This window comes from Mirounga leonina, unplaced genomic scaffold, assembly GCF_011800145.1.
Source record: "Mirounga leonina isolate KUSES-001 unplaced genomic scaffold, KU_Mleo_1.0 Mir_53, whole genome shotgun sequence".
NCBI lineage: Eukaryota > Metazoa > Chordata > Mammalia > Carnivora > Phocidae > Mirounga > Mirounga leonina.
In genome coordinates, this window is record NW_023270807.1 from 16,780,159 (window position 1) to 16,806,368 (window position 26,210).

Sequence of the window (26,210 nt, forward strand, 5' to 3'; positions counted from 1 at the left end):
GGACACGCGGCGGGACGGGGAGGCGACGGCGGCGGAGGCCCGCGGAACTTCGCTCGGAGCGGAATGGCCTCGCAGACCCGCACTTAGGTGCCAGGGGAAGAGGGAATGGAAGGCTGGAGGAAACGTCGAGGGAGGGAGGACAGAAAGGAAAGCTTCGAGGAAAGGCGCCGCAGAACTAAGGCAGGGGGGAGGTCGAAGCTGGCGGGCCGGGCGACGGAGACTGCAAAGCGGGAGAGCTGGAGAGAGGAGGGAGGCCGGGAAGCAAAGTCCCGGGCGAGGAGCGCGGGTAGCTAGCGCTCTATCGGTCGGACCGAACGGTCGCGGTGGGACGCCCAGAGGCTCCCCCAAACCGGCGGGGGGAGAATATGCGACCCCCGCGCTCCGGGACGCCTCCGGAAAGCCCGGCAGGGAGCCGCCTTGAGGATGAGGGGCCGCGCACTGAAGCGGCCGGTAAGCCCCGACTGACGCCGCGGGCCAGGCTCACCGGGCGGACCCGGCCCCGAGGCCCCGCCGCAGCCGGGCCGCCGCGTCCCGCAGGCAGCTCACCGACCGCAGCTCGCGCCAGCCCGGAGTACTAGTTTTAGTGTGTGTGTGTGTGTGTGTGTAAGAGAGAGGCAGAGGCACAGAGACGGAGAGAGAAAGAGAGATCGAGGAGATTCGTCTTTCTGCGGAGCGATGATGAGGCTTTTCCTTTCCTCTTTGTGGCCGTGTATTGACTGTAACGAAGAGCCGCGCCTCCGCCTGGTGCGTTTTGTTTCGGTTCGGCCTCCTTTTCTTTCTTTAACACGCGGGATAATGGTAAAGTCGAAGTTGCTGGAACTATCCTAAAGAATGTGAGCGCCCGAAGTGGGCATGAGAACGGGTGAAGACGGGGGCACGGTGTGTAAATAGCTCGGAATATACATAGAGGGATTTTAGTGGGTTCCCAAAAGTAAGCAGGATAAAACTTGTTCTTTGCTTATGAAAAGTAAACTGGCTAAATGGGAAAGGAGGGAGGGAGAGCAGAAAGGACGGAGGGAGAGAGGAAGAGGGAGGGGTGAAGTGGAAGAGGGGCAGAGAGGAGAAAAAATAGGAGGGAGGGGGAAGAGAGGGAGAGAAGACAGGGGAGAGGGGGAGGGTGGAGAGGAGGGAGAGGAGAGAGAATATTGCAGGTATCCCTATTTGCCTAAAATTTCTGCTCAAAAATATAGGAGAACCCGCAACCCTGTGGAAGGAACCTTTTTAAGTCGGGAAGAAGGTTGAACTTTAACAGAAATGGCAGTCAGGCCAGTTGAACGGGTTCCTGAAACATCCAAAAAGGTTTTCTGTTGCCCCTGGCTTTGCCTTTTGAAAAGGATAAGTTTAGTGTACTTGAAGATTGATTGCATATATTTTAAATTGAGGTAAAAATCACGGATTGTATGAGCAGTATAAGGAGGGAAAGGCTACACAAGGGATGAAAAGCCCCCATCTTGCCCCTGTCCTTTAATAAGTAAGCATAATTTCCAGTATTCAGTGCAAGTCTCTAAACGTCACTGTAAACAACCAGGCCCACCGGTTTACTTTTCTCTCCCCTCCAAATGATGAGGCAACGCCTTTTTATTTTGTTTTTTAATCTGCACACAAAGCACCTAGGGCAATCAGTTCTTCCCATTAGGAAAGTCCCTCTCCAGGAACAAGGACACCTACGTTCTGTACAAGCCCCCCCTACTCCCTGATGCTCTCCCTCACTGCCTTGTCCAAAGGAGCAGGGGCTGCTTTACGCCTGTCCCCGGCTCAGTTAATTGAAGTTCTGCCTCTTTCCTGCTAAACTTTTTCCCCAGTCTGCCTTTGCCAGCCCCCTCGTCTGATTACATCTAGTAATTCTCCACTGAATGAACGTCATTTACAATAGTAGGGGAGCTCTGCGCTCGCTGCTGCTTCACGCTCCATTTGTCCTCCATTCTCCCTTTAAAGTACTCGTGTAATATTAATAGTCATGAATATCAATTATTATGAGGCAGTGTAGGCAAGCGGAGGGAGGAAGGGGCGCCCGAGCAGTCTGAGCCCAGCTTCGGGTGGAAGAGGACTGCATCTGGAGCCCCGAAGAGCGGCAGAAGAAAAGAGGCCAAAAAGACAGCAAGAGACCGATGAACAGCTCTGTCTGTGTGTGACAGGCATCGCCAATCTTGTTTGGGGGTGGGGGGGGGATTTTTTTTTTTTTTTTTTTTTTTTTTTTGATGGCTTGTCCTGGAAACCCCTCAAGCTCGGCTCCTGTGTCCAGCTCGTTTCTCTGCTGGACTCCTTGATTTTTTTTTTTTTTAATCATTGTTTGATTTTGAGCAGTAACCAGGCTTTTTTTTCCAGATGTTAGTCCACACCTATTCATCCATGGTGAGTTTGGATTCACATTGTACCAGAATTGCATGCTCCCTCCTCTCACTGTCTCTCTGTCTCTCCATCTCTGTGCGTGTGCCTCACTCTCTCTGTCTCTGTCTTCCTTTGAGCGCCTTTGGCTTGGTAATTTAGCACCGTAATTGGACGAGGCTGCAGCTGCTTCTCTCTGCATTGTGTGCTCTCCGTCTGAGCTCCATGAGTCAGCTGGGGCGGGAGGAGGCCGCAGAGAAAAACTTTTTATTTGCCATTGCAGTTTGGAAATTTAGGTGACTATTTCTCCAAAAAGAACCAGAGGGACTTTACCAAGGCATTTCCACAGAGGAGAGGGAGAAACTTAAACACTCCTCTCACACACACACCTCCCCCTTCTCCTTCCACTTAGTTTGCTACTCCAGATAGAACCAACAGTAAGTTGTCTGGGCTTTTTCTTGTTTTATCCTCCCAACCCCAGGTCCTTCATTTTCACACCCTGGAGTATAATAGCATTAGATACAGAAAAGCAACCTTAGAAATAACTCCTCAGAACCACAATTCAACGTAATTTGACGTGGGGTCAAGGTATGATTTCAAATGAGATCCATTTCAATCAAACACTATTTAAATTATTTAATTCCTCTTGGGGAGGGAGGGGTGACTGGGAACTCAGATCAGGCAGATTCCTCAGAGCTCCTGGAATTACCAGGTTTGTGTGGGGAGCTCTTGGTCAGCTGGCTGGGTTGCCACTGAAGGCCGGAGTTGGTTTTGAACAGAAGCAGCACAGCAAAAAGTATGACGTTTAATTTGTTATGCTTTGGACCTCCGAAAGATTAGGAAAAATAGTTTAAAATACCCAGAAGAGGAAATACTCTGTGTAAGGCTCCTATATTTTTAACCAAGGAATTTAGAATCTCTTCCCATACATAGTTACTTTACCCTCACCCCTTTTGCCCGCTTTGCACTCCCAACACAAGGCTCAGATGTTGGTTAAGTGGATGGTGATTCTCCCCATTTTTCCCCCAAAGCCTGGCGTTTGGAATTGCTGAAATCATGTGCCCTCTGAGTCAACTTGGGAGTATAAGTTTCAGACTCTTGCTTCCCCTGTCCTGGGAAGAATATACGGAAGCCGGGCTTCTCCATTAGTCGCTTGTATTTTTTTTTTCTTTCTTTCTCTCTCTCTCTCGCTCTCGCTCTGTCTCTGTCACTCTGTTTCTCTCTCTCTCTCCTTCTCTCCGCTCCCAGGACCGGCACGATGGCGTCCCGAGCCACAGCTCCAGGCTCTCCCAGCTGGGCTCGGTATCCCAGGGACCTTACTCCAGCGCCCCGCCGCTGTCCCACACCCCGTCGTCAGACTTCCAGCCGCCCTACTTCCCGCCTCCCTACCAGCCGCTCCCCTACCATCAGAGCCAGGATCCCTACTCCCACGTCAACGACCCCTACTCCCTGAATCCACTGCACCAGCCCCAGCAGCATCCCTGGGGGCAACGGCAGCGGCAAGAAGTGGGTTCGGAAGCCGGCTCTCTCCTGCCCCAGCCACGGGCAGCCTTGCCCCAGCTCTCCGGCCTCGACCCCCGGAGGGACTACCACTCGGTCCGCCGGCCAGACGTGCTGCTGCATTCGGCGCACCACGGCCTGGACGCGGGCATGGGTGACAGCCTCTCGCTGCATGGCCTCGGCCATCCCGGAATGGAAGACGTCCAGGTAACCACAAACAAACAAATGAAAAGGACAATAAATAAATAAACAGTGAATGCCCTGGGAGATGAGAGGGGTGGGGGAGGGGCGGCTCTGTATCCTTTGGGGGAGGTAGTTTCCATCTTTAGAACAGGAATAGCTGGACACCACATATATAACTGTTTCTGTGTTATACATGTATGGCTCTGTAGTGGTGATTTCTGGAGGTCCATTTATGAAAGCTGGAACCACTAGAAATGAAATCATGAAGGAGAAAAATATATGTGTGTGTTGATAGTTTAGCATCACCAGAATTAAGGCTAGATGTTTTTTGTCTTGCCTTAGCTACTTCCTATTCTCCTGCACTTTGTGCTAGCAAGCTGGGCACCCTTCCCAACCCACTCCCCATGAGTGTCCCATAGTGGGCCTGGCCTCCTGACAAGGCAGGTGAAAGACTGGGCTGCCTAGAGTATGGAGCGTCAGCAGAGAGGCACAAGGTCCTCTTGGGCTCCAGAGGTTCCTGCTGGATGTTAAGCATGACAATGCACATGGGAAGAAAAACATGTGCTATGATTGTCCAAACCAGGTCCTACTTTGAATGTCTCATAAGCTGCTGAGCCCTTTTTCAAGATAAGTGAGTTCCAGAGTCATCTCCTGAGAAATGGAATAATTGTGGGGAGAGACCCAGAAAGCCATAATTCTGCTTGGGAGTCCAAGAGCACACATACCATTTTGGAGATTGTTTTCACCTTTTGATCCATTAAATGACTGTGGAACAATATTCTCCACATCCCTCCTCAGTCCTCCCCCTCCGTTAATACTCTCCTCTCCCCAAAGCCACTATCCCAGTTAAAGAGGCATCACGTGTTTGTTTCTTAAAACAAAAGGCTCAACACACTCCCCCCACCCACTCCCTAACCCATCTGCAACCTACACAATGGAGCCTGATTTGGTTGAGAATACTTGGTTAAACTAAACAAAGAAACATCAAAGAAACGATTTCTAAAAACTGTCTGGGTGATTCTGAGCAGGTCTCCTTTTGCTCCCTAATTTAAATAGTCTGCATAAAAGATAAATATGGTTGAAAGGTATTTGACACTTCTGTCTCATTGGCATAGTTGTGTATATTATGCATCATTTTAGACATACCTCTAAAGCAAAGAAAAATGAAATGGGGAAGAAAAAAAAAGTACTTGAGTCCTTTTTTACCTTACTTGAAAAAAAAAGTATTTTGAACAGTTAAAATGTGGTGACAGCATCAGATGCTGCCTGTGTGTAGTCTATGATGGCTTATTGTTTTAAAGGAAGTTCAGTTATTTATTATTTCCAAAAATGATGGAATCACCTGATTTGTGGCTGGATTTACCTGTAGTAATAAGAATGATCGTTTTGTTGGTTTAATCAAGCTTGATTATCCCTGTCTGGAGGGATTGCTCGTTTCGGAATACCATACGAGAAGGAAATATTTAAGAGCTTTTTAAAAAAAAAAATGTACTGGGGTAATGTGTGTGTTGGGGGGGGCGCGTAAGTTCTGAAATTAACCTTTCTGAGTACGCTCAAAGTGCTAGATAATGAAAGTGGATCAACTCATCACCACTGCTGTTGGCAATGCCAACACACTGGCGGCGTCATCATCACCCTGCAGGCCGAGTGACTCAGTCAACTGAACCCAGGAATTCTCTCAAAAGAGGGAATAGATTTCTCTGGTTTCAGTTTAGTTTAGGTTTAGTTTAGTTTTTAAAGATACAATTGTGAGGGGTTTTGAGTGTTTGGCCAAATGCAAAGGACGAGAGAACAGGACCAGTTCAGTATGTATTGGGGAGAACAGCCTCGTCAAAGCGTCGCTCGGCTGGCTGAATTGTTGCGTCGGAACGCGGACCGCGAAGTGCAAAGAGCCCAGAGCAGAGAAGGTGCAGGCCCCGGCCCACGCATGCTCCCCACCCACACACCTCTGCCCTGTTCCTCCCCCAGAAGCTTCGCAGCCGCTCCTCTGGCGACGTGGGGTGGCACGCGGGACTTTATCTGGACGACCCTCAGTGCAGGGGGTTGGGGGGAGACACCCCCCCTCCCGCCTCTCCCAGGCAGCGGGGACGATCTCGGTTTCCGTGGCGATGACAGGCGTCCCAGGCCTGGGTGTGCTTGCCGCGACACGGGGCAGGTGACAAAGAAAGACCGGGGAGGAGATGTACCTAGGACCAGAGCCCCGAATGCAGAGGCTGTGCCTCATCAGCTCCATCCCGGAGGATCCACTTCCGAATTAGGGATCTGGAGCGCAAGGGGCGAGGTGAGAGGGGGGAGCTGAAGTTACGAGCCTGTCGGGATCTCGCCGTTACTTGTAGCTACCGATTGGGTTGGCTGCGCCCGAACAGTCTTTGAGAAGGGACCAGAGAGTGCCTCGGCCTGGACCTCAGTCACTTGTTCGATCTCAAGAACCTATTATGTGTTCCGGATTCCTCCCCCCTCCTTCCAGCCGCGGACCAGACAGATCCCCAGGGCGCTGCTGGGCCGGTGGGCCTCTTAGCTAGGGGTATCACCTGGCCGAGGGTTGGTATGGGGCTATGTTGGGTGACCCAGACACACACGCGGAGGGCCACCGCCCCGACCGTGAGAGAAGAGGAGGAGAGGAGCTAATTAACCAAATGCTTCTAATATTTTTTTAAATGAAACTATAAAACCCTGTCAATTTCTATTTCAATTTACTCACAGGGGCTATTAAACGAGCAAATCGCTGTTTGGGTTCTGGGTATGCTACATTTCACCCATTGTGTGTATGTGTGTTGGGGGGATGCAGTGTTAAAAACTCAGAAAAACAGCATCAGAATGGAGTGAGATGACACCTAGTTTGGAGTTTAGTTGTCATGAACACCTCTTCTTCCGATCTTTGCTCTCTAACCTCTCTCACCTCTACTACCCCTGAGTATAAACATATCAGGATGTTGTCAAATCCACCACACACGCACACACACACACGCACACACACACACACTCAAACACATCCTAGTGTCTTAAAGCAACCCCTGGTATCACTTTTAACTAAAGAAGTCTAGTAATTACGAGTCTGAGTTGTTTTTCTGCGCTTCCGCATGCAGTCCTAATTAAATCTTTACGATCCTCCCTGTGACGATTAAGCGCCAGCATGCTGCGTGAATATCCTGTACAAAAACCCAGCAGGCGGCCGTAATTAGATAGAAAATCAGACAAGAGCCTTCTCATTAACTACCACAACTACCCCCACGTCGCTGATGAGGCGTATATACATATTTACGTATCGACGTGAGGGTGAGGTGTGGGGGCGCCCGGGTCCTGGCCCCTGAGATCCCGGGCCTGCCCGCCCACAGACACAGGCGATTACTTTTGTCTTGAGTGGACACCTCGCGTTGTAGACACGTGAGCATAGCAAGGCGTGAATCTTGTGTGTGTGTGTGTGTGTGTGCGCGCGCGCTTGTGCGTGGTGGGGTCTCCTGAGGAGTTTTGAACAAGTTATATGAAGTCTTTTTTAAAGAAGCTTTTACTATTTCTTAATATGTACATGGCATGTTGCAACATGGAAAACGGTTCTTACGGAGAATAACAATTTTCCTCACCTTTCCGACAACTGAAGAGTGACTATTAAAAACGAAAAGAAACAAACTAACGTGCTCCCTTCGTGATTAGATCATCTCATTTCTAATGCTGCTTGTTTGGGGTAGACAGTCTCTTGCTTGTGATGAACACACGCCCTGTCTGGGGATGCACTGTGAGTGGGTGGAAGGTGCTGTGAAAACACAGCCTCACTCTCAAGCCCTTGCTCTTTACTTCTCTGTAGAGTGGGTGACAAATTGGTCCAAACTTGGGTTTCTAAGAATCAGGGAAAGCAGCAGGACATTTCAGAAAGACGTAGCATTTATCTTTCATTGGGGGGTGGAGGAGGGAATACAATGCTTTTGGACGCTCTGGGATGCACAGCCAAAACTCTGTTCTTGTGCATCCTGACAGTAAGAAACTCATCCCAACAGCTCTTTTCCCTCAGAAGTGCTGCCAACACCCAGCGTTGAAACTTTCCTTCTTTAGGATAAGACTGTGGCACAGAAGATGAATGCTCTTTGCCATTACCTAGGTGCTGACTGGGAGGATCTGAGTCTCTATCCGTGTGTCTGTAGTTATTACTGCCATCCTAACAGGTGCGCTTCTTGCTGGGAAGTAGCAGCGGCAGGTCTGGGGGGGTGGAGCAAACTGTGCAGGTTCCTCTCAGGGATTATCACACAGCAAGAAATTCATAGCACACAAGGACATGTATGGACTGCATGGGCGTGTGGTCCTGCCAGTTTGCAAACGTGTTCCTATGTGTTGCTGTTTGCATTCCATTCCAAATTGCTCAGACTTTAATTAAAATCCCATAATGTAAACTATTATGTATTTGTAAAATGACTCTAGGGTTAAGATGCGCTGGGATAAAATTGAAAACAGAAATTATTCTTTCTAATATTGGTGAAAATCTTTCAGCTATTGCCAAATTTTCACAATTCATAAGAGCAAATAATATAAAACTTTATATGTCTGTGTAACATCTATGTTTAATATAATAACTAAACCAATACTGCATCCCAGATGTCTCTCACAGTTCCTTTTTCCTCTGCTTCCATTGGAAGAATTTATAATTTGGGTGAATTTCATTTCTATGTTGATTTGGAGGTAATAATAATAATAAAACCTCCCTTTGTGAATTAATATAAATGGAAATAACAGGAACTCCAGTTTGGAATGACATGATTTATGTGTGCAATTCTTTAATATCCAGTCAATTTGAATAGTGATGTTTTTATATTCACAGTCAGTTGAAGATGCCAATAACAGCGGCATGAATCTATTGGACCAGTCTGTCATAAAAAAAGGTATGGATTATTCCTCCCAAAAGTAAGCAAAGTTTTCCTGTGCAGTCATGTCTTTATGAGTTTTCACTTTGGGGGAATTAGTTATTTTATAAGACAGAAATGTTTGTTCACAATCATAGGACAGGGGCTGTCTAGATGAAAAAGGCATGTCGGGAAGAAGGAAATTTGGGGGTGGGGGCAGCCAAAGGCAGAAACCCAGATAAGAGACAGAGGGACAGAGACTATTGACATTTTTCTCATGGTACATTTGGTAGCAATTCTAGATATATCTTAAATAATTGAACTACCATCATGTATGAAACTGACTAGGAAACACTGCTTTCAAAAATGTGCTATAATTATTTCATTGATAACTGGAGTTTGCTGAGCTAAACCCTATGTTGTTGAGATAGTTCCTCTTCTTGTTTTTGCATTTGATTTGTGTGTGTGTGGTAATTCTGTTTCCAGTTCTCTGTGTTTTATGAGTTGTTTCTTATTATTTTTTTAAAAAATTGTGCCAAATGTGTTGCTAAATATGCACATCCTAAGGAGTTGAGACAGCCTATGCACATTTCTAAATCTTTCTACATATGCATTCATGATTTAGTGTGACTGTGGAATCACCCCATACTGTTAAAGGGCATGTGATATTAACAAATGTTTGCAGTCTCTTGTACAGCTGTAAGCAAAATAATTAACTAATTAAACTAATTAAATGTAATTACAATAACTCATTTCGGGCGTATTGCAGCTGCTTAATTTTTCCCCCTCTCTTCTGACAGTCACTGAGAGAATGCCTAGCGATTAGTGTGGCTGCCGAAAGGCCCGAATGTCACTCACGTGCCACCAATTTAGGAGCTTGAATGTGTAAACAGTGCAATCTTTAATTATCGCAAGAACTGCTATTTGGAGATACAATTTTAACTACTGTAACCCTTTCTTATCGATTCTGGAAAAGGCCCGTCCTTATATTTGGTGTCAACAACCCCTAGCTTCAGTCATTTATGATTAATTTGAGCCACATGACACTCAAAAACAATTAAGGAAAAAGCACTTTGGAAAGTAACCCAAAGTCAAGGCATTACAGTAGGAGGGTCGTGAAATCAGAATTCCAAACAGGGTGAGGTATTCTAAATTATCTTCTTTTACAGAGACAGAAAAAGTGGCTTTAAGAGGTGGAGGATGGGAGGAGGGGAGCTGTACTTGGAATAATGCCATTTGGCTTTGGAATGTAATATCTTGAAGAAGAATAGTAAGATTTGGGGCAAAACTCTTTATTCTAAGTGTTGCTCCAAACATCCCTCCCTCTATTCTTTAGATAGTATCATTTCAGTTTTTAATGCCAGCTTTTGGGTTTGCTCAGACACCCAGGCTTGGTGCTTAGATTCGCAACTGTCCTGACAGCTCACTTTCACCATTTCCTCTGGGGTCTTCTCTTTTGGTTAATTGCTGGTCAATGGGGGTAAGTAGGGGAGGGTGGGGAGGCACTGCTCCATTGGCTTTTTTATTTCAGCTCCCCCTCCCTTTTCAGGGAAGGCTAGAACCCCTTATCTCAGGGCTCTGTATCCTAGAAACAACATTTGGGCTGTCAGTGGGGCATGCCCAACAGATGACCAATCAGAAATATTATTAATAGGTAGGCAAATAAAAATATTTGGAACTTAGCTTGCTTAACAAAGCGGAGCTGAAAATATTCTTAGATGTGGGATGCTTTGGTTTCAGGGCTTGTATATGTTTGTCAGCAAAAGGTGATTATCTATGTAGCAGGGTATCTCCAGTAATAAAGGAGAATATGGACTAAAGTTGCTGGTTCTGTTTTGAAAACACGGAGTACTTTTTCTGGCTCTGAAAGCCCCTTTTTTAAATTGTGCAGCTTTAAATAACTAAGTGGCACCCCAGTCACTTTATTGATTTAGGGGATAAGGTATGAATATGAAGTTTTAGGTTAACTCCATTATTTAGTATTTTAGGTATTTGCTTTATTACATGAAGAAAAGATCCTAATATATGTTTATCTCTAGAGAGTCATGGGCAAAATAGGAATAAGTGGTTGATTTACTGTTATAGATAACTATGAACCACTTGAGGCTATGGATTCACTTGCTCCTTCCTGGCCCTCTTTGTCCCCTCCCCTCCCCTTACAAGGGATAGCTCCCAGAGATTAATTTCATAAAAAAGGAGGTGAGAAAGTTTCTGAACTAAATTTTCTAAATTTCAACAACTGGCAAGGAACTTGGTTGCTTAATTTATTTTCTAATGGGCTTTTAGAGAGTTTTTATAATTTTTGTTTTTTGTAGAAAGATTTAAAAAGTCTACCTCATTAATAAAAAAATTGTAGCCACTGATCCAGGTTCGCATGTCTCTGCCATTACGTATACTGAAGCCAGAAGACTTGGGCAAAAAAGATATATGTCTCTATGTCTCTCACTCTAATTATGGAAGGACTCTCTCCTAAAATTTAACCAGCCCAATTTTTCACCCGTGTCGATATCACCCCATAGATTATAGGCTAGCTCTCTTGTTATGTTTGCTATCTGGGCTTAGCTGACATTTCTGAAGTAATTTAGTTAAGAGGAAATGAGTTGTTCCCAGTAGAGAGAGCAAACGAGTGGAGTGAAGGTAGCCAGCGTGATAAATGGCTCTTTCATTTGAAGATCTCCAGAGCTCGTTTACGGCTAATTTTCTGTATTGGCCCCCTTTGAGCTATTAATGCAATCGGCAGGGACCGTGGCCCCTCTCCTCTTAGCTGCCCCATTAGAGCTCCCATTAAGATGTCGAGTCTCAACTCCAAGGCAGGAGTGGAGGGAGTAATGAAAGGTGCTTTTTAAACTCTCCTAATCTAAACCGGCAGAGGGTGGTTAATACGATTTGAAGGGGGCTGGTCAATGAGCAATCAATAAAGTAATAATGAGAAGGATTCGGTACATTAACAGTCTAAAAATCCAACGAGACATTAAAAAATCATTCTTAACTCTCAGTTCCATTAAGATTAGGAATCTGGGCTGGGGAGGGGGTGGGTTGGTGCCCAACTAATATAAATGATCACTGCTAACATCCTATAGCCTAACTAAAAGAAGGCTCACCTAGGCTTTAAGAAAAAGTTTTTGGTGCAATCAGAGGCTAATATGCAATGGGTCTGACACCTTAGAGAGCAGAAAATATGCTGGGATTTCTTGGAAAGGCTAGCGTGGCTGGAGTCCAAGGTTCAAATGTGACTGTGGGGCATTTTCATTGGTCTTAGGGATATCCTGTTTGGTTAGTTTCAGTTCAACCTCAGTTCTCTCCCACTTTTTTTCCCGTTAGTTCTGGCCCCTTCCCCATATAAACACTTTGATTAGTGTGGATTTTCTTTGGGGCGGGGGCGGGGGGAGCGCTATGAAGAAATTGCCAATTTCAATTACAATGTTGGGATTCTTCCTTCTGACCTAGAAGGTAAAAAGCACCAAGAGTATGTCAGAGCCTCTGAAAGGGTATGAGTTTCCCCTCAAAAGAAGAGGTTCACATTTCCAGGGCTGACTTGGATCCCAACAGGTATTTATTCAACCCGAGACTCAGATACATTCCAGCCACCCAGGGAGTAATCAGAGTTCACAGAATTTCAAAGTTGGAAAGGTTAGACACTCTACTCCAACTCCCACCCCTACTCCCGGTGAAAAAATTGAGACAGAGAGAAGATAAATGACTTGCTCAAGATCCTACACACAGAGTAAGTGATGGAACCCAATTCAGTTTCCAGACTCTTAGACTTCGCCCCTAAAGGATACTAACCCTGGATGTTTGTAGTTCTTTATATTCCAGATTTCTTTGTGAGAATCCTTTTATTTTTCTTTCCAGGATTTTGGTGCTCACATTTATAGATGTGCTATATATCCATGTGAAATAATATTTAGCCCTCAGGTAGATGAGAAACAATGCAAGTATAAAGGAAGGGGGTGCTCTGCTGGTGAGAAGTAGTTATTTCAAGCACTGTTCAACCTCTTGGTGGCTTCCTGGTGTAGCTTACATATTTAAGTCTGAGTATCTTTCAGAGGGACTTACCCTTGAATCTTTTAAATGGGTTCATTTCTTCCCTTCTTCCCCACCAGCAGATCAGAGCCACAGAGGGTCTGTTTGCAGTCAAACACAAAGATAGCAAGGCTCCAATTTTATACTTAAGTTTAAAGAATACAGATTAAGAGCTAGTCTATTAACACATTGGCTCTCTGTAGTCCACTAATGAATATTTTCCCTAATCAGTCTTTCTTCCTCTCTCTCAAATAAAACTCCAGTCACTGTAATGAAATATTATCGGTTTTAACCCTTTTTTTCTTCTCCCCGATATAATGCAAGAAAAAAAAGAGGGGAGCAAGGTTTGTGGATGTTACATCCAGAAGTTGGTCATGATATGCAACTGAGAACCGAATAGGAAAAAAAAAAAAAAAACGGTTTTAATGTATGCACAGAAAATTGTAAACATGTAAAGAACTGAAAGCTTCACGCTGAGTTTTGCTATGCTCCATTTCCTTACCATTTCCTGCTGTCGCTTTAAACCTATCTTAGTCATCTCTGGGTTCCATGAGCAGGAACAGTGTGCTCATAATTACTAACAAATCAACCGGGCCCTGTTGCTCTCTGGGTTTATTGATAAGCTGGAGGAAAGCAGAAGGGAAAAGACAAAGAGAATAAAATACGGGGTTAATCAGCTGAGCTAAGCAGGTGTGAGAGTGGAGGGGAAGGTAGATAACAGTGCGATGGATTTTAAGGAAAGTTAGGACAAGAAATGGGTAGGGTCTAGTCTAAGATACCAGGTCTAAGGCCAGAGTAGGAGAGGGTTAGAACCTGAAGATGAGAGAGTAGATGGTAGGAATACGATTTATACTTAAATTAAAAAAATGGAAATATAACCTGAAGCATGTCTGCTCAAATAGTTTGCATCTTTGTGGGGAAAACAACAACAACAAAAGAAGACGGCAGTGTGCTGACAGAAGCTAACTGGATTGGTGATATTTAGGTGATAATGCATTTGCGGAAAGGTACAGCCCAGGGAGGGAACAATATACATTCCCCATAGGAAATGGCTCTTGTCAGGTAAATCAAGCAATTAACAATAGTGAAATTAGAGGGCAGGTTATAAAGTGTCTCTTAAGGCCTGGCTTTTCAAGAGATTTGGCAACTGGGACTCTGAGAAGCAGATAAATTACAATCCTAAGGAGATATTTGGTTGTCCGATATGGGAAATAGGAACTGAACTTACTATTTTCAGCTTAGTGAGGTTTTTTTATTGTTAAAATATTCTTTCTCAAGAATATTTAATAGTATAAAATACAAAATACTAAATATAAAAACATTGCTGAGTGTTGAAGATGAGATTTTTGTGCAGTTTATTTCTATAGTTCTTCCCATGTTAAAATTACAAAAGGCCATCATCTATATTTTGGGGAAAAGTTTCTCCAAGGTTATCTGATGCTAATTCCCATGATCATAAATTATTTGCTTAGAGTTCTTGAATATGAATATGAATCTGAAATATGAAAATATGAAAATTGAGAGTATTGCAAAGAATAAGACAGATCAACATAGATGTGGATGTTGTGTAAGAGAATTAAATGATTTGTTCCCACCCAAATCACTGTCTTTTAAATAACTTTAACTCCATATTTTACTCAAATTTAATTAATACTCACACTTGGACTTTTCATTGGTTCACTCTCAAATGGGAAGCAGCTTCACTGATAATATGATGAGGGGAATCAGAAAGAAGACAGCACCCTCTGTAGCTCCCCACCACCACCATAGCAGTGCAGAAGATCCATTCTGTTACCCAACATCATTCACCTGCCCTGAGACAAGGCTTTGGACTCTGTAGACAGATCCAGAAATACTAAAATGTCTACTAAGGAGTAGCAAAAGGGACTGTTCCAAGACCCCCATCCATTCTCCTAGGAAAATCCTTTTCCACAAGGTGTTTGTAAAGGGCCAAATGCAATTCCTAATAAGTAAGGAATTTGGGACCTACCTGGGTTTCAGTCTCTAAACAATCATGGAGGTCTGAATGCCAGAATCCGTAGTGGAGAGAATAGCTGTTAAAAAATACTCAGTGTAGATTGGTCTGTTCTATACAAGAGAGGTCATGCAACTTGTCTGACATATAAGTGTTCTAGGCTCTAGACGGTGGAAAGAGCATATCTTTCCCCTACCAGGATTATAGGATGAGACACTGTTGTTTATTAAAGAACAGGAATGGAAACCTCCTTTTTCATGCCAGATGCATGTTTCAATAAATCCCCTGGACTGGTGATCAACAAATACCGTTTGAAGATTTGCGAGTTTCATATCCCACTGGAAGAAGCTAAGGTTTGTAAGGCAAATCAGGAGAAGTCCCCTGCCCTGTGGCTTCTAGAGCCTGCAGAAATTCAGCAGTGTAGCACTCCAAGGGAGTAAGACTGCCAGTGAATTGGGAGGTTGACCATTCATTGTTCCTCATTCCCAGCCTTCTGGTTCTACTGAGCCCCGCCTCTTCCTGAGGTGCAGATGACACTGAAACACAATTAAACAGAAATACAGGCTGGTGAGACTGAATGCGCCTGGGTAGCAGTGGCAACCAGCTGTCAGCTCTTATTAACTTCTGCATAAAACATACCTTGAGTGCGGTTTGTTATCAATTACTTGCCGAAATGAAACAACTGGGGCAAGGCAAGACCTCCGCTCACATGAATTAGAGTGATTGGTTGATTGATCAGGGCACCTGTTGTAAATCATAACTGCTCCAAACAATCACCAGCCGGTGCTTTAGTTAATTTGTAAACAAAATTCATGTCACCGTGGAATTGCTTTCACTGGAGAGGAGCATTTGGGTTCATTTCTAAATGAATGTGTTGTTATGATGTAGGAAAGAATGAGATCCACTTTAGAGAAATGAGCAGCTCTTTTGAGCCCAAGCTTAACGGTATTACGAGGCTGTTCTTGAGCACAGTGTCTCTGATAGGGCCCACTCTCCAGTGCTCTCCAGTGATGACCACAGATTTGGGTCCAATAGGAAAGGAGGGAGGGGTTCCCATAAAGAACACCGGTATTACCATTTTATACCATCGATAGTATAATCACTCTCAGGCTTCAGCACCAAAGGTGATTATTACCTCAGGAGACGGATGAGGAATCTAAGATTCAGAGAGGCTCCCTGAGATGTCCCAGGTCACAACCTAGCACACGATGGAATAGGACTTGCTGGGTTTCACAGCACAATCCAGACTCTGGGCTGCGTGTTTTCTTGATCTGTATAGCGAGCGGGGCTGTGGCAAGCGACACTCACAGGTCTACACACATGGGTAAGTTTCCAGAGGAGTGATGGCTTTTCCATTTGTTTGTACACAGTGCTCTGAACGCACCGCAGCCCCACTGGAACAAACACTTCCTCCTCCAGCTTTCCACTTGGCGCCCGTCCTGTGGCCTCGCCCCTGCGCACGCACCGACACATTCTATCAGCCGGTCACCAGGACTGAAACCCGGTCACCTTTATGGCATATTTTTTCTCTCTCTAGTTCCGGTTCCTCCCAAATCTGTGACTTCGCTGATGATGAATAAAGATGGCTTCCTGGGAGGCATGTCCGTCAACACCGGCGAGGTCTTTTGCTCGGTCCCGGGCCGTTTGTCTCTGCTCAGTTCGACTTCAAAGTACAAAGTAACTGTGGGGGAAGTTCAGAGACGGCTTTCGCCCCCCGAATGCCTCAATGCGTCTCTCCTCGGCGGCGTCCTCAGAAGGTAAAACCCCCAAACCGGTTACTGCGGGGTGAAGGAAGAGGGCTCTCCCGGAAGCCTACAGCGAGCCGGACGCAGTTGCCTAGCAACCGGGCGTCCAGAGCGCGGCCCCGCGCTGCGCGCGCGAGGAGCCACGGCCGCCACGTGCTGGGGGCCGCGCGCGCAGACGCCGCCGCCCTGGGCCCCACGCGCCGCCAGCACGCGCCGCCGCGCTCTCCCGCTGTTGTCGGCGCTGGGAACCTCCCTCTTTCCCTGCCCTGTGCCTGGCGCCCGGCTCTCTCCTGTCCTCGGGACGCTTGGAGGGCACTCTCTAGCCTGGGTGAAACTCAGAGCCTACACACACTTACCTAAGACAGACGTTTCATGGAGTAGCCTGCCTTGTGCCAGTAACGTACTGTAACATTTCTCTGTTTTGTTTTAAAATACGCTTGGCGGACGACTAAATTGGTCACTACCTACCAAGGCATTGTGCCCTGAAGTTTGAAAAAATGCCGTGCTAGACTTGCGACCTCCTGTCTTCAGTAAGAACACCACCAGTAATAACGATGCAATAGTAATAGCTATTTTGGGGGGCATTCGAGTGCTCCATAATACGGGGAGAAGACATTCCATAGACTTCCTTGTGGAAAACGGGGGAAGAGATGGCTTTTATCTTCAGATTTAAAGCCTTCACCCAGAATCTCTGCCAATGCCTGGACAAAGGACACTTTGGTAGTGTCTCTGATATGAAGGTGACACTGTAGGGGATGAATTTTTCAAGTTAGCCTCTTTGGGGAGTTGAAAGTCCCTTTCTTTCCTAAAAGTGGCTGTGTGAACAGTACAAGAGAGGTCAGAGTAACTGGTTTTTTCTCTTGTATTTTTGCCCAGAATTTAGCACATACAGGGAAAGTCTGGGGAGGAGGTAAGGGTGTGACTCATGGATTTTTCTCACTTCCAATCCTCTTGCCCTGCTCTCCTGAAGTGAGTCCTTTGAGCCCTGGAGTGTGGAAGTTTCTTTCAATCACCCCTGGGCATTGAGCGTGTGTGTATAAAACCTGCTATGAGATTAAGTGAGATAATCAATATACAGTGCTTATCGCATAACTAAACTCCCTAAAGTGTTAGTTTAACTGTTATTGCGATTACCATCATCATGCTGGTTTCATGTTTCAGTCTTCCTTCCCCTTTTAACCCAACTCCATTTTATAGTGACTCTTGACCCCTTCCTTGCTCGAAAACCCCACCTGTTTCAGCTAGTTAGTGCCTTCTCTCTGAACCACCCAGTTCTTTCCCTCTTTTCAGCAAAGTTGTGCTTGCCCAGTTTCTGTTCACCTAACTGGCTCCACTACAAGGAAAGAGCTTCTGTGTTGCATGTGCAACTTCTACCTTTTCTGGACCCACAACCTACACCGTAATTATTCCCATCTGGTATCATTTTTTTTCTCACGAGATTAAAAAAAGACTCATTTTTTTTAATGCTCTGTATTGCAGAAATTAAGCAAACCTCAGCAAACTATCAGCAAATAACCAAAAGGAAAGGGGGAAAATGTGCTAACCTCAAGTTAAAACCTCTTCAAGCTCCACTGGGCTTTAGATTGCTAAGTCTAAACTTTGTTTCAGGAACACTCTGAGGTTAATCAGAATGTTAATTCTTGCAATTTCAGAGCCAAATCGAAAAATGGGGGGAGATCTTTGCGAGAAAGGCTAGAAAAAATCGGTTTGAATTTACCCGCGGGCAGGCGCAAAGCTGCAAATGTCACGTTACTCACCTCCCTGGTGGAAGGTAAGCAAGACGTGTGGCCATTTCACGAAGTTTAACTGTTGGCTGAAGGCTGACATTTTACACGTTTCATGATTAACTGGAAATCACTGCGATTGTTGTGCCCTTATGAGTTGGATGTCAAGCGGCTGCCTGAGAGAAGTTCAAAGGTCCTTTTACTTAGAGGGAGCTGGCAATTGTAGAGAGGCCAAGGGACGTGTGCGAAGGTCCCTAAGCTCTGAAGAGTGCTCAGGTCCAGACTCTAAGGCAGTGCAGGGGTCACTTCTGCCACCAGATGCAGGACAGAGTGCATGAAACACCCTCTGTTTGAACTCTTGCAAGAGTAACTCTGGAAGCAGCAATCCATTCTATACCCCTCTCCTTCCCAGGTTCTACCTCTGTAGTAGAAAACACATTGTCAGTTTATGAAACTATTATTGCATTCATGACCCCTGTGGTTATTTTAAAACTCATGCCACTCCCAGGGTCCTATCTCCTGCTGGTTACCTGGGACTTACTATGAATGAAATATGGCTTAGTGAAGCCAATGAGGCCTAGGAGAAAATGGAGTCAAGGGTAGGGTGAGGAAACAAGGAGGGGAGTCACGTATGATCTTCGGTGTAGATCCATCAATTGTGAATTAAAGGCCCATAATTATAACAAGCACATTCTAATTTACTCATCATTTTGGGGTTGGGGGATGATATTTATGGTATGTAATAAACAGGATCTTCTACACAGTTGAGAACAAGAGGATCTGCAGTTAATTTGCGGGATGGGGAAGGGATAGGAAATACAGCCAGATGGTCCTAATGAAGGAAGTTGTAGAATTTTCTCTAGAGTCTAACATGTTGGTCTTGGTTTTTTCTTTTATTTTTATGGATGTGATATTATGACACTCCTGTGGGGAATTGGTTTTTGGAGATCTTAGAATATGCAAGGAGCAACCATAAAGTCATCACATTTATAGGCTTTGCACTTTGCCATCTTCAAGGCAAAGTTGCCTGGCCCAAATTTACCCTACAGGGGCAGCAGTCACCAAATTTCCTGAGCACGCTTATTAGCAGTTGACTCTCAGCCGGGCTGGGGGTGGGTTACTTTTTGCCCTTCAGAGAATTGCTAATATCACCATCCTTATTTTGTAAAAGCAGTCAAGGTAATCTCTATCCAAGACATGAAACTGGGTGGAGAAAGGACAAAACAGGGAAACTACTGAAATGCCAATATTCGTTTAGCAGTTTTCAGTTTTATGGATCTGGATCACTATAAGCATCATGCCTGAAGTCTTTTGTTGTTACTATAATAATGATGATTAAAAGTAAGTCATGCTCCTTAAAAATAACATAGCTATGGGACAATTCAACATGTCTCTTTTTCATGTTTGGTATCTTCCCTTGAACACCCAAGGCTGTGCATTAAAGGGTAATAATGCTTTATTTGAAAGGGGCTTCCACATAAGCTGAGGAATCTCTCAGATGTCCAGGTTTTCTATAGCTGCTGTGTCATCTTGTGCAGTAGAAAGTCCTTAAGTAGGAAGATGATGACAGGAACCTCTGAGGAGAAACCTGAAACCTATCAGGAACCGACAAAGAATAAATATTTCATTGCTGGACAGAAACACTCATTCCATATGTTATTACATATGTTCTTTAATATGTGTGGACATGTACACACATGGAATTATGTTTGTATATATTAGTTATTAATAAGAGGTTTTTTCCTAGTGCAGTTATAGGAAGATACAAAAGATAATACAAAAGATAGGAATACTTTTAAATTTTACTTAAAGCAGGTGTAACAGGTGCTTTTAAAAGGGGGAGGGAAATCTGGCTTGAATATCCAGCCAATTGTCTAGGTGCAATTGTAAGGTGGCTCCTGAACATATATGCCCATCTTTCCCTTAAGAGAAAGCATGGGGTGTAGGAGGCCTGAAACTATTCAGAGGATGCCTAACTAGGACTTGGCTAAAAGGATCATCAGGGAGAGGCTGGAAAGAGCAGCAGGGGCAAAATTTCTTCCATCAACTTTATGGCCTGAGAATCATTTTTATTTGGGCATCAGTCTGACCTTTGCTTTTGCCCCCAACAGCTGGCCTCTTCTGTAAATAACAACAGTTGACCAGGAAGGATCTCTTGTCCTGGGATGATTCGGGACTAGGTGCTGAGTATTACCTCTGCTGCTGTCTTTTCAGGAGAAGCTGTTCACTTAGCTCGGGATTTTGGGTATATTTGTGAAACGGAGTTTCCTGCTAAAGCGGTTTCTGAGTATTTGAACCGGCAGCACACCGACCCCAGTGACCTGCACTCACGAAAGAATATGCTGCTGGCTACCAAGTGAGTGTCCCAGACCCTCAGCCCTCCTCCCTGACTCCCACCTTGCTGCGTCACCTCATCACCTCGCTTGGGGAGGCGGTGTTGGGGAGCTGGGGAGCGGCAATGCAGACCTCATTTGTGGAGCAGGGAAGCAGCTCAGTGGTCAAAGTAGCTTTTGCAGCCTGTGGATTGCTGGCTAGGAGCCCTCCCGGCTCCACCCTGCTGCCCCTCTCTCTCTCACCCCCCTCTCCACCCAAGTTGATTATGGGCTATGGGTTTCTCTTGGTCTCCTCTATTACCAAGTTTCTGGGGGAGAATGGCCTTATTAATATGAGTCCAGGCTTTTTACAGTTCTTATCGCGTTCTTCTGGGTTGGTCCTTGTTCCAGTTCTTCCCTGGGTCCCTAGGTGCACATTTCTGCCCGGTTTCACATCTCCCTGTCATATCCACGCTCGAGGTGTCTATATGTCACCCACGTGTACCCATCTCTACCCGCAGCTCTAATTATTCTCTTTCCTACGTTGCTGTTTGGCATCTTCCACTGATGTAAAATTTACTACAACTCCAGAGGGGAAAATAGTAAATCTCTGGCTAAATTTAGGTCTAGAGCTCATTTGAACTTTTACAGTGGGTTTTCTATTTATTTGATTTACTCTTGTCTTTGGCTTTGGTGTCATATTGTTGGTGGTTTATGGCCGGCTCAGGCCTGCAGTGGGCGGCGCTGCGTGCATCCGCACGTTTCTCTCGCAGGCTCGGCCCAAACAGCGGCGCTCATTTATTTAATGCTGGAGGACGCGGTTTGTTCCGTTGACAGCGTAATTTAAAGAAATATATGGAAGGCTGAAAAATCATTTGCTCAAATTTGTCCAGATGTTTTTGAGACGTGATTGGAATTTGATTGCCCCTTTCCGCAGGGTCAAAAAATATTAATGTCCCAGAACTTTAATTGCTTACAGACCCTGCTTTGGGCTTTGAAGATTTAGAATGTTTGACTCTAAGCATTTGTTCTCCCCAGTTCAGAATTTCCTTTTTGGCACTTTGGTAATGAGTACAAACTTAAGGAAAGACTTTAACCATCTCTTCAAATGATCAAAACCTGGCACCCATCCTGGTTATGGAAGGTTTCCTTCTGATCCACCAACTAGCAATATAATAGATCTATTGCCCTCCTGCCCCTTGCCTCACTGTCTGGTTGTGGGGGACCTGTCGGTGCTTTATAAAAGAGTAAGTGTACTTTGGGGAAAAAATAAAACTAAAGTGCATAAATTAGGTAATAGGAGTCCACAAATGCTATCATTTCCCTAAGGAATGCTTGTAACTTCCCCCACCCCATCACCTCTTGAAACCCTGTGACTTCACTTAGGACACCACTTCTTAACCTGGGGTGAGTATCAGAATCATCTGGGGAGCTTTTCCAAGATACTTATTTGTGGACCTAGTCCCAAGCTCCCTGAATTGGAATTGTGGGGACAGAGGCATGGATGTGTGCATTTGAGCCCCACAGGTGATTCCAAGGTACCCCTGGCCTAAGAACTGCCCTATTTAGATAGAACCGTTACCTATTTCTTCCTAGTTGTAAGAATGCATGTGTGCATTTCGAGTGGAGAAACCAATAGAGGGGAGGGTAGAGAGAGGATACCTGTTAGGATTCTCTACCCACCAGCCTTAAAACCAAAACCCTTTCATCTGCTGCAGATGGGGGTGGGGGAGGTAATTCTCTGTCTTGTTCAGGCATTACTCTTCCTGAGAGTAATCCCCTTGGCAAAGGATGCCCCAGGGTCACTCATATGGGCTTCTAGGTAACTGCCTTGTTTACCTGTTGTCCAGGCCCCACGTGTCCCCAAATGTCAGGCCACGGGGAGGGCGGTGGGGGGTGGTGCGGGTGCTGAGACTGGACTTCTGTAGTTTTTCTTTCTCACCACCCCCGCCCCCTACCAGTGGAAGCAGTCTGCCGGTCTGTGAAAGGCTATGGCCTTTGGGATGCCATTCCTCTGACTGGTAGCCGAGCCAAGCCATTGGACCTTCCGGGCTAAAACCCTCCTATATTAACCCTCTTGTCCTCCTCCTATATTAAAAATTTCTCAAATAAGCTCAATTCGTAGTTAGGCGCATAGGATTTCTAAGGCTGAGAGATTCCTCTAAATTGTAGTTGCCTTGAGGAAATAAAAACCTTCAACAAATAAAAAATCTACCCTCCCCAGTGTCTTAACCATCTACCTGTAGGTTTTATTTAAACAATGTAAGAATCCTTTTATATTGACAACAATCCTGTTGTACAAAGATTTCAGTAGCCTGTGCTTAAAAGAAAGGGGGAAAAGGGGAAAATATACCTTCCTTCCCAAATACTGCAGGTAAACAGATTTTTGCTTTAAATGGAATCAGCATTCTCTCCTGGAATAAACAGTTGCTTGCCCTGGGCCATTCAAGTCTCCCGCAATCTGCTTCTGTGCCAGGGACAGGCTTGTGGCTCAGGGGCCTAAATCTTTCAGGGCTTTTTGAGCCTGATCACCAAGAGGTTAGAGAGGCAGAGGAGAGAAGGGGGAAGGGGTTTTTACAAAAACTGGCAGGTAAGAGCGAAACATTACTGAATATTCAAAACCCAACGCTAAAGCCTAGCCGATTTCCCAAGCAGAGTTTAAGCGGCCCTGGAATGAAGGGGGGGTGGGGGGGGGGGAGACTGGGTTTGAGAAAAAAGGCAAGGCTTTGGGATAGAAGGGGTGCCTAACTTCCCCACCCCCCGCTTTCCTTCTAGTCCCAGCTGCTCCAGAAGGGAGAGCTCTGGGAAGGGAATCAGAGCGGAATCGTCCACATTAGCCTTGCTCCCCGGCTCTATGGTGACCGGGCGCCTCTGGGCTTGTGTGAGCGTCTCCTTTCTAATGCCAGTGACAACGACACTGAGGGTGATTTTTTTAATTCCTCTCCCACCTCTTTGCAGGCAACTCTGTAAAGAATTTACGGATCTGCTGGCGCAGGACCGGACGCCAATCGGGAACAGCAGGCCTAGCCCCATCCTGGAGCCGGGGATCCAGAGCTGCCTCACGCACTTCAGCCTCATCACGCACGGCTTCGGCGCCCCGGCCATTTGCGCTGCGCTCACGGCCCTGCAGAACTATCTCACCGAGGCACTCAAAGGCATGGACAAGATGTTCTTGAACAACACCACCACTAACAGGCACACGTCTGGGGAAGGCCCAGGTAGTAAAACTGGCGACAAGGAGGAGAAACACAGGAAATGAAAAATTAAAAAAAAAAAAAAGAAAGAAAAATGTTTTAAATACAAAAGGAAAACAGAAAAAATTTAATTTTAGCTTTAAAATGTTGGATTGGCTTTGGAAGAATTATATTAGGTAGAATACACATACAATCAAATTTTAAAAAAAAAGAGCTAAATAACTTTTAAAAAAAACTGAGGCGTACAACGGAAGCAACAATATCGGTTCTCAGTGTCTATTTCAAGATACACTTGGAGACAAACGTCCGGATTTTCCACTTCGGTTCTTTCGAGCTTAGTAATACTGATAATAAAAGAAAACCATGATTTTCCCCCTTTGGAAAATAAACGTAAGACTAAACATGAGAAAACGCTAACTTATTGGAAGAAAATCGGAGAAACATTGTTGGTGTCAGTGCTTTGAGAGTTGGTTGACTGAGACGCACGAACTTTTTAATTTTTAATATTTTTTTAGGAAACACTCTTGCAGTCCCCGCCCTTCCACCTCACCTCACCCCTCTCCCAGCCACCCTTTTCTACGTTGCCCTGCCTCCCTCAAGCTGTCACAGGAATTTTCTGGGATGAAAATGAGTGTGGTTAGCCCCTTTGCGTTGTGTTTCAGTCCCCTGGGTACCCCCGCCCCCGCCCCGCACTGCGTTCTTAACTCACTGGCGCCCAGCTCCCAGGCCATTGGCACCCTTGGGAGGGCGAGGGTGGGCGGGGAGGGAGGCCCGCGGTGGTGCCGGTGGGGGCTGCCGCTTGTGCCGGGCGGCTGAGCAGAGGCTCCTGCGGCTGAGGAAAATCCGGATCAATAAGTTGATTCAGACTCATCATCAGTTCCTTTCAGAAATGTTACTAATTCCCAGCCTTGCCGGCATCTGCATACAGAGAATCTTGCATTTGTTATATTTGTGTCATCTACCAATTTTAAGAACAATAGTAAAAAAAAAAAAAAAAAGCACAATATGAATACGTTGATTAGTATGTAATTCCTTCGGAGGGGTATGTACCATTTCATTCTCTTCTGTTTTCCAAAGCTTTGCCCGCATGGTTTATGAGCTTCTTCAAAGAGGACTTGGGCTTCCTACACAATCTATAAGGTACAGAGAAAAAAAAAATCCGATCCCTTTTTAATCAAAGCCTGTGTGTCAGAATTCTGCAGGTGCACTTCTTTAAAGAAGCTCAAAGGGAATAATTTAGAAAGTGGCCAATAAGAGATTGAAGCAGCTTTGAGTCTAGTTGCTAACAGATACCTCAACATGGAATTCCACAGGAGGGGGAGCTGAAAAATGAATTTTAGGGGAGAAGAGTAAGGGTTCTTGGAGCCCAATATTTTTAGCAATATTGACCTGCCTTTGAAATAGATTCCATTTCCTTGGGCTCCTTGGTGATTGCTGTTTTAGCCGGTGAAGAAGCAGCTTTTTGAGTGGTTGTGGGGAGGAGGGTGATGCAAGCTCCTGTGTTTTAGCAACAATCGCTTTCTTACAAGATGCTTTATGAATGAGACACTCCCCCCTCTCAGACGTGCACTTGCTGTGGCATATAATGGCAAAATAATGAATGCAAAGTGAAAGGAGATGTATTTCAGCTTTGAATTTTACTGTCTGTATACACTGGGACTATTCTCAGTGGATAAAGTTTCCTGCATTTAATGTCTCTCATTTTGGCAGCCCTGCTCCTTTCTTGGGCTTCATCTGAGCATTATCATGAAATAAGATCTGGAACCCATTGTTCCCACCCTCCCCAAAGCAGTGGGGAAATCCACACCCAGTGGTCTCTAAACTTAGTGTTGATACACCTCTTTATACCAACTAGACCTTAGGACCTTTGCAACAACCCTGAAAGATAAAGATCCTGTCTGTTCTGCAGGGTTTACACTTAAGATCCACTGGGACTCTCAGTTCTGCTGCCCCCATGGGCTTTGGCTTTGGGGGTAGGTTGGAGAATTGGGGTTTAGGCACCTGCTGAGAGCTTTGCGCTGACACTTTTATGGGGGAGGGAGTTAGGGAGCTGGTTTCAGATCACCAGGAAGGTCCAAGCAACGGTTTTGGTCACATCCCAGCCCATCTACCGCTAGCTCCTTTGGGGACTTCTGGGTGTGCAGGGCTCAGCCCTAGACGAGGTGAAGTACAAAGGCTGGGAACTAAACCTAATGGAGAGTGTAGACACTCCATCTCTCCCCAGCTCAGAAGCCTGCGCCTTTGTCGGAGGGCCTGGCCGCTTGCGTTATATGTATTCTGACTGCAAAAGGCCAGGAGAAACCGCACTGAAAACCATCGTCTCCTTTCCTTGCAGGGCAACGCGCCCCACGCGTGTGACGTGCGAGAGACGCGATGGACGCGCCTTGCTCTTACTGTGCA

General features: G+C 45.5%; 1 protein-coding gene across 1 annotated transcript; it reads left to right on the forward strand.

Annotated features, from left to right (window-relative positions):
• TFAP2B (transcription factor AP-2 beta) lies at window positions 1–24,213 on the forward strand. Its single transcript, XM_034990301.1, has 8 exons — window positions 1–87; window positions 2,326–2,352; window positions 3,574–4,032; window positions 8,816–8,876; window positions 16,373–16,592; window positions 18,233–18,351; window positions 20,519–20,660; window positions 23,575–24,213. Exons 2-8 carry the CDS (start codon window positions 2,326–2,328, stop codon window positions 23,873–23,875), a joined length of 1,329 nt encoding a protein of 442 aa, XP_034846192.1. The 5' UTR covers window positions 1–87; the 3' UTR covers window positions 23,876–24,213.
• Window positions 24,214–26,210: the final 1,997 nt, after the last annotated feature.

What these genes read in the sequence shown, in the direction of transcription:
- TFAP2B (XM_034990301.1), top strand. Translation starts at nt 2,326, where the DNA reads ATGTTAGTCCACACCTATTCATCCATG. An exon ending in CCAGTCTGTCATAAAAAAAG is followed by an intron (nt 8,877 to 16,372) that starts GTATGGATTATT and finishes TTCTCTCTCTAG; the next exon opens with TTCCGGTTCCTCCCAAATCT. An exon ending in AATATGCTGCTGGCTACCAA is followed by an intron (nt 20,661 to 23,574) that starts GTGAGTGTCCCA and finishes ACCTCTTTGCAG; the next exon opens with GCAACTCTGTAAAGAATTTA.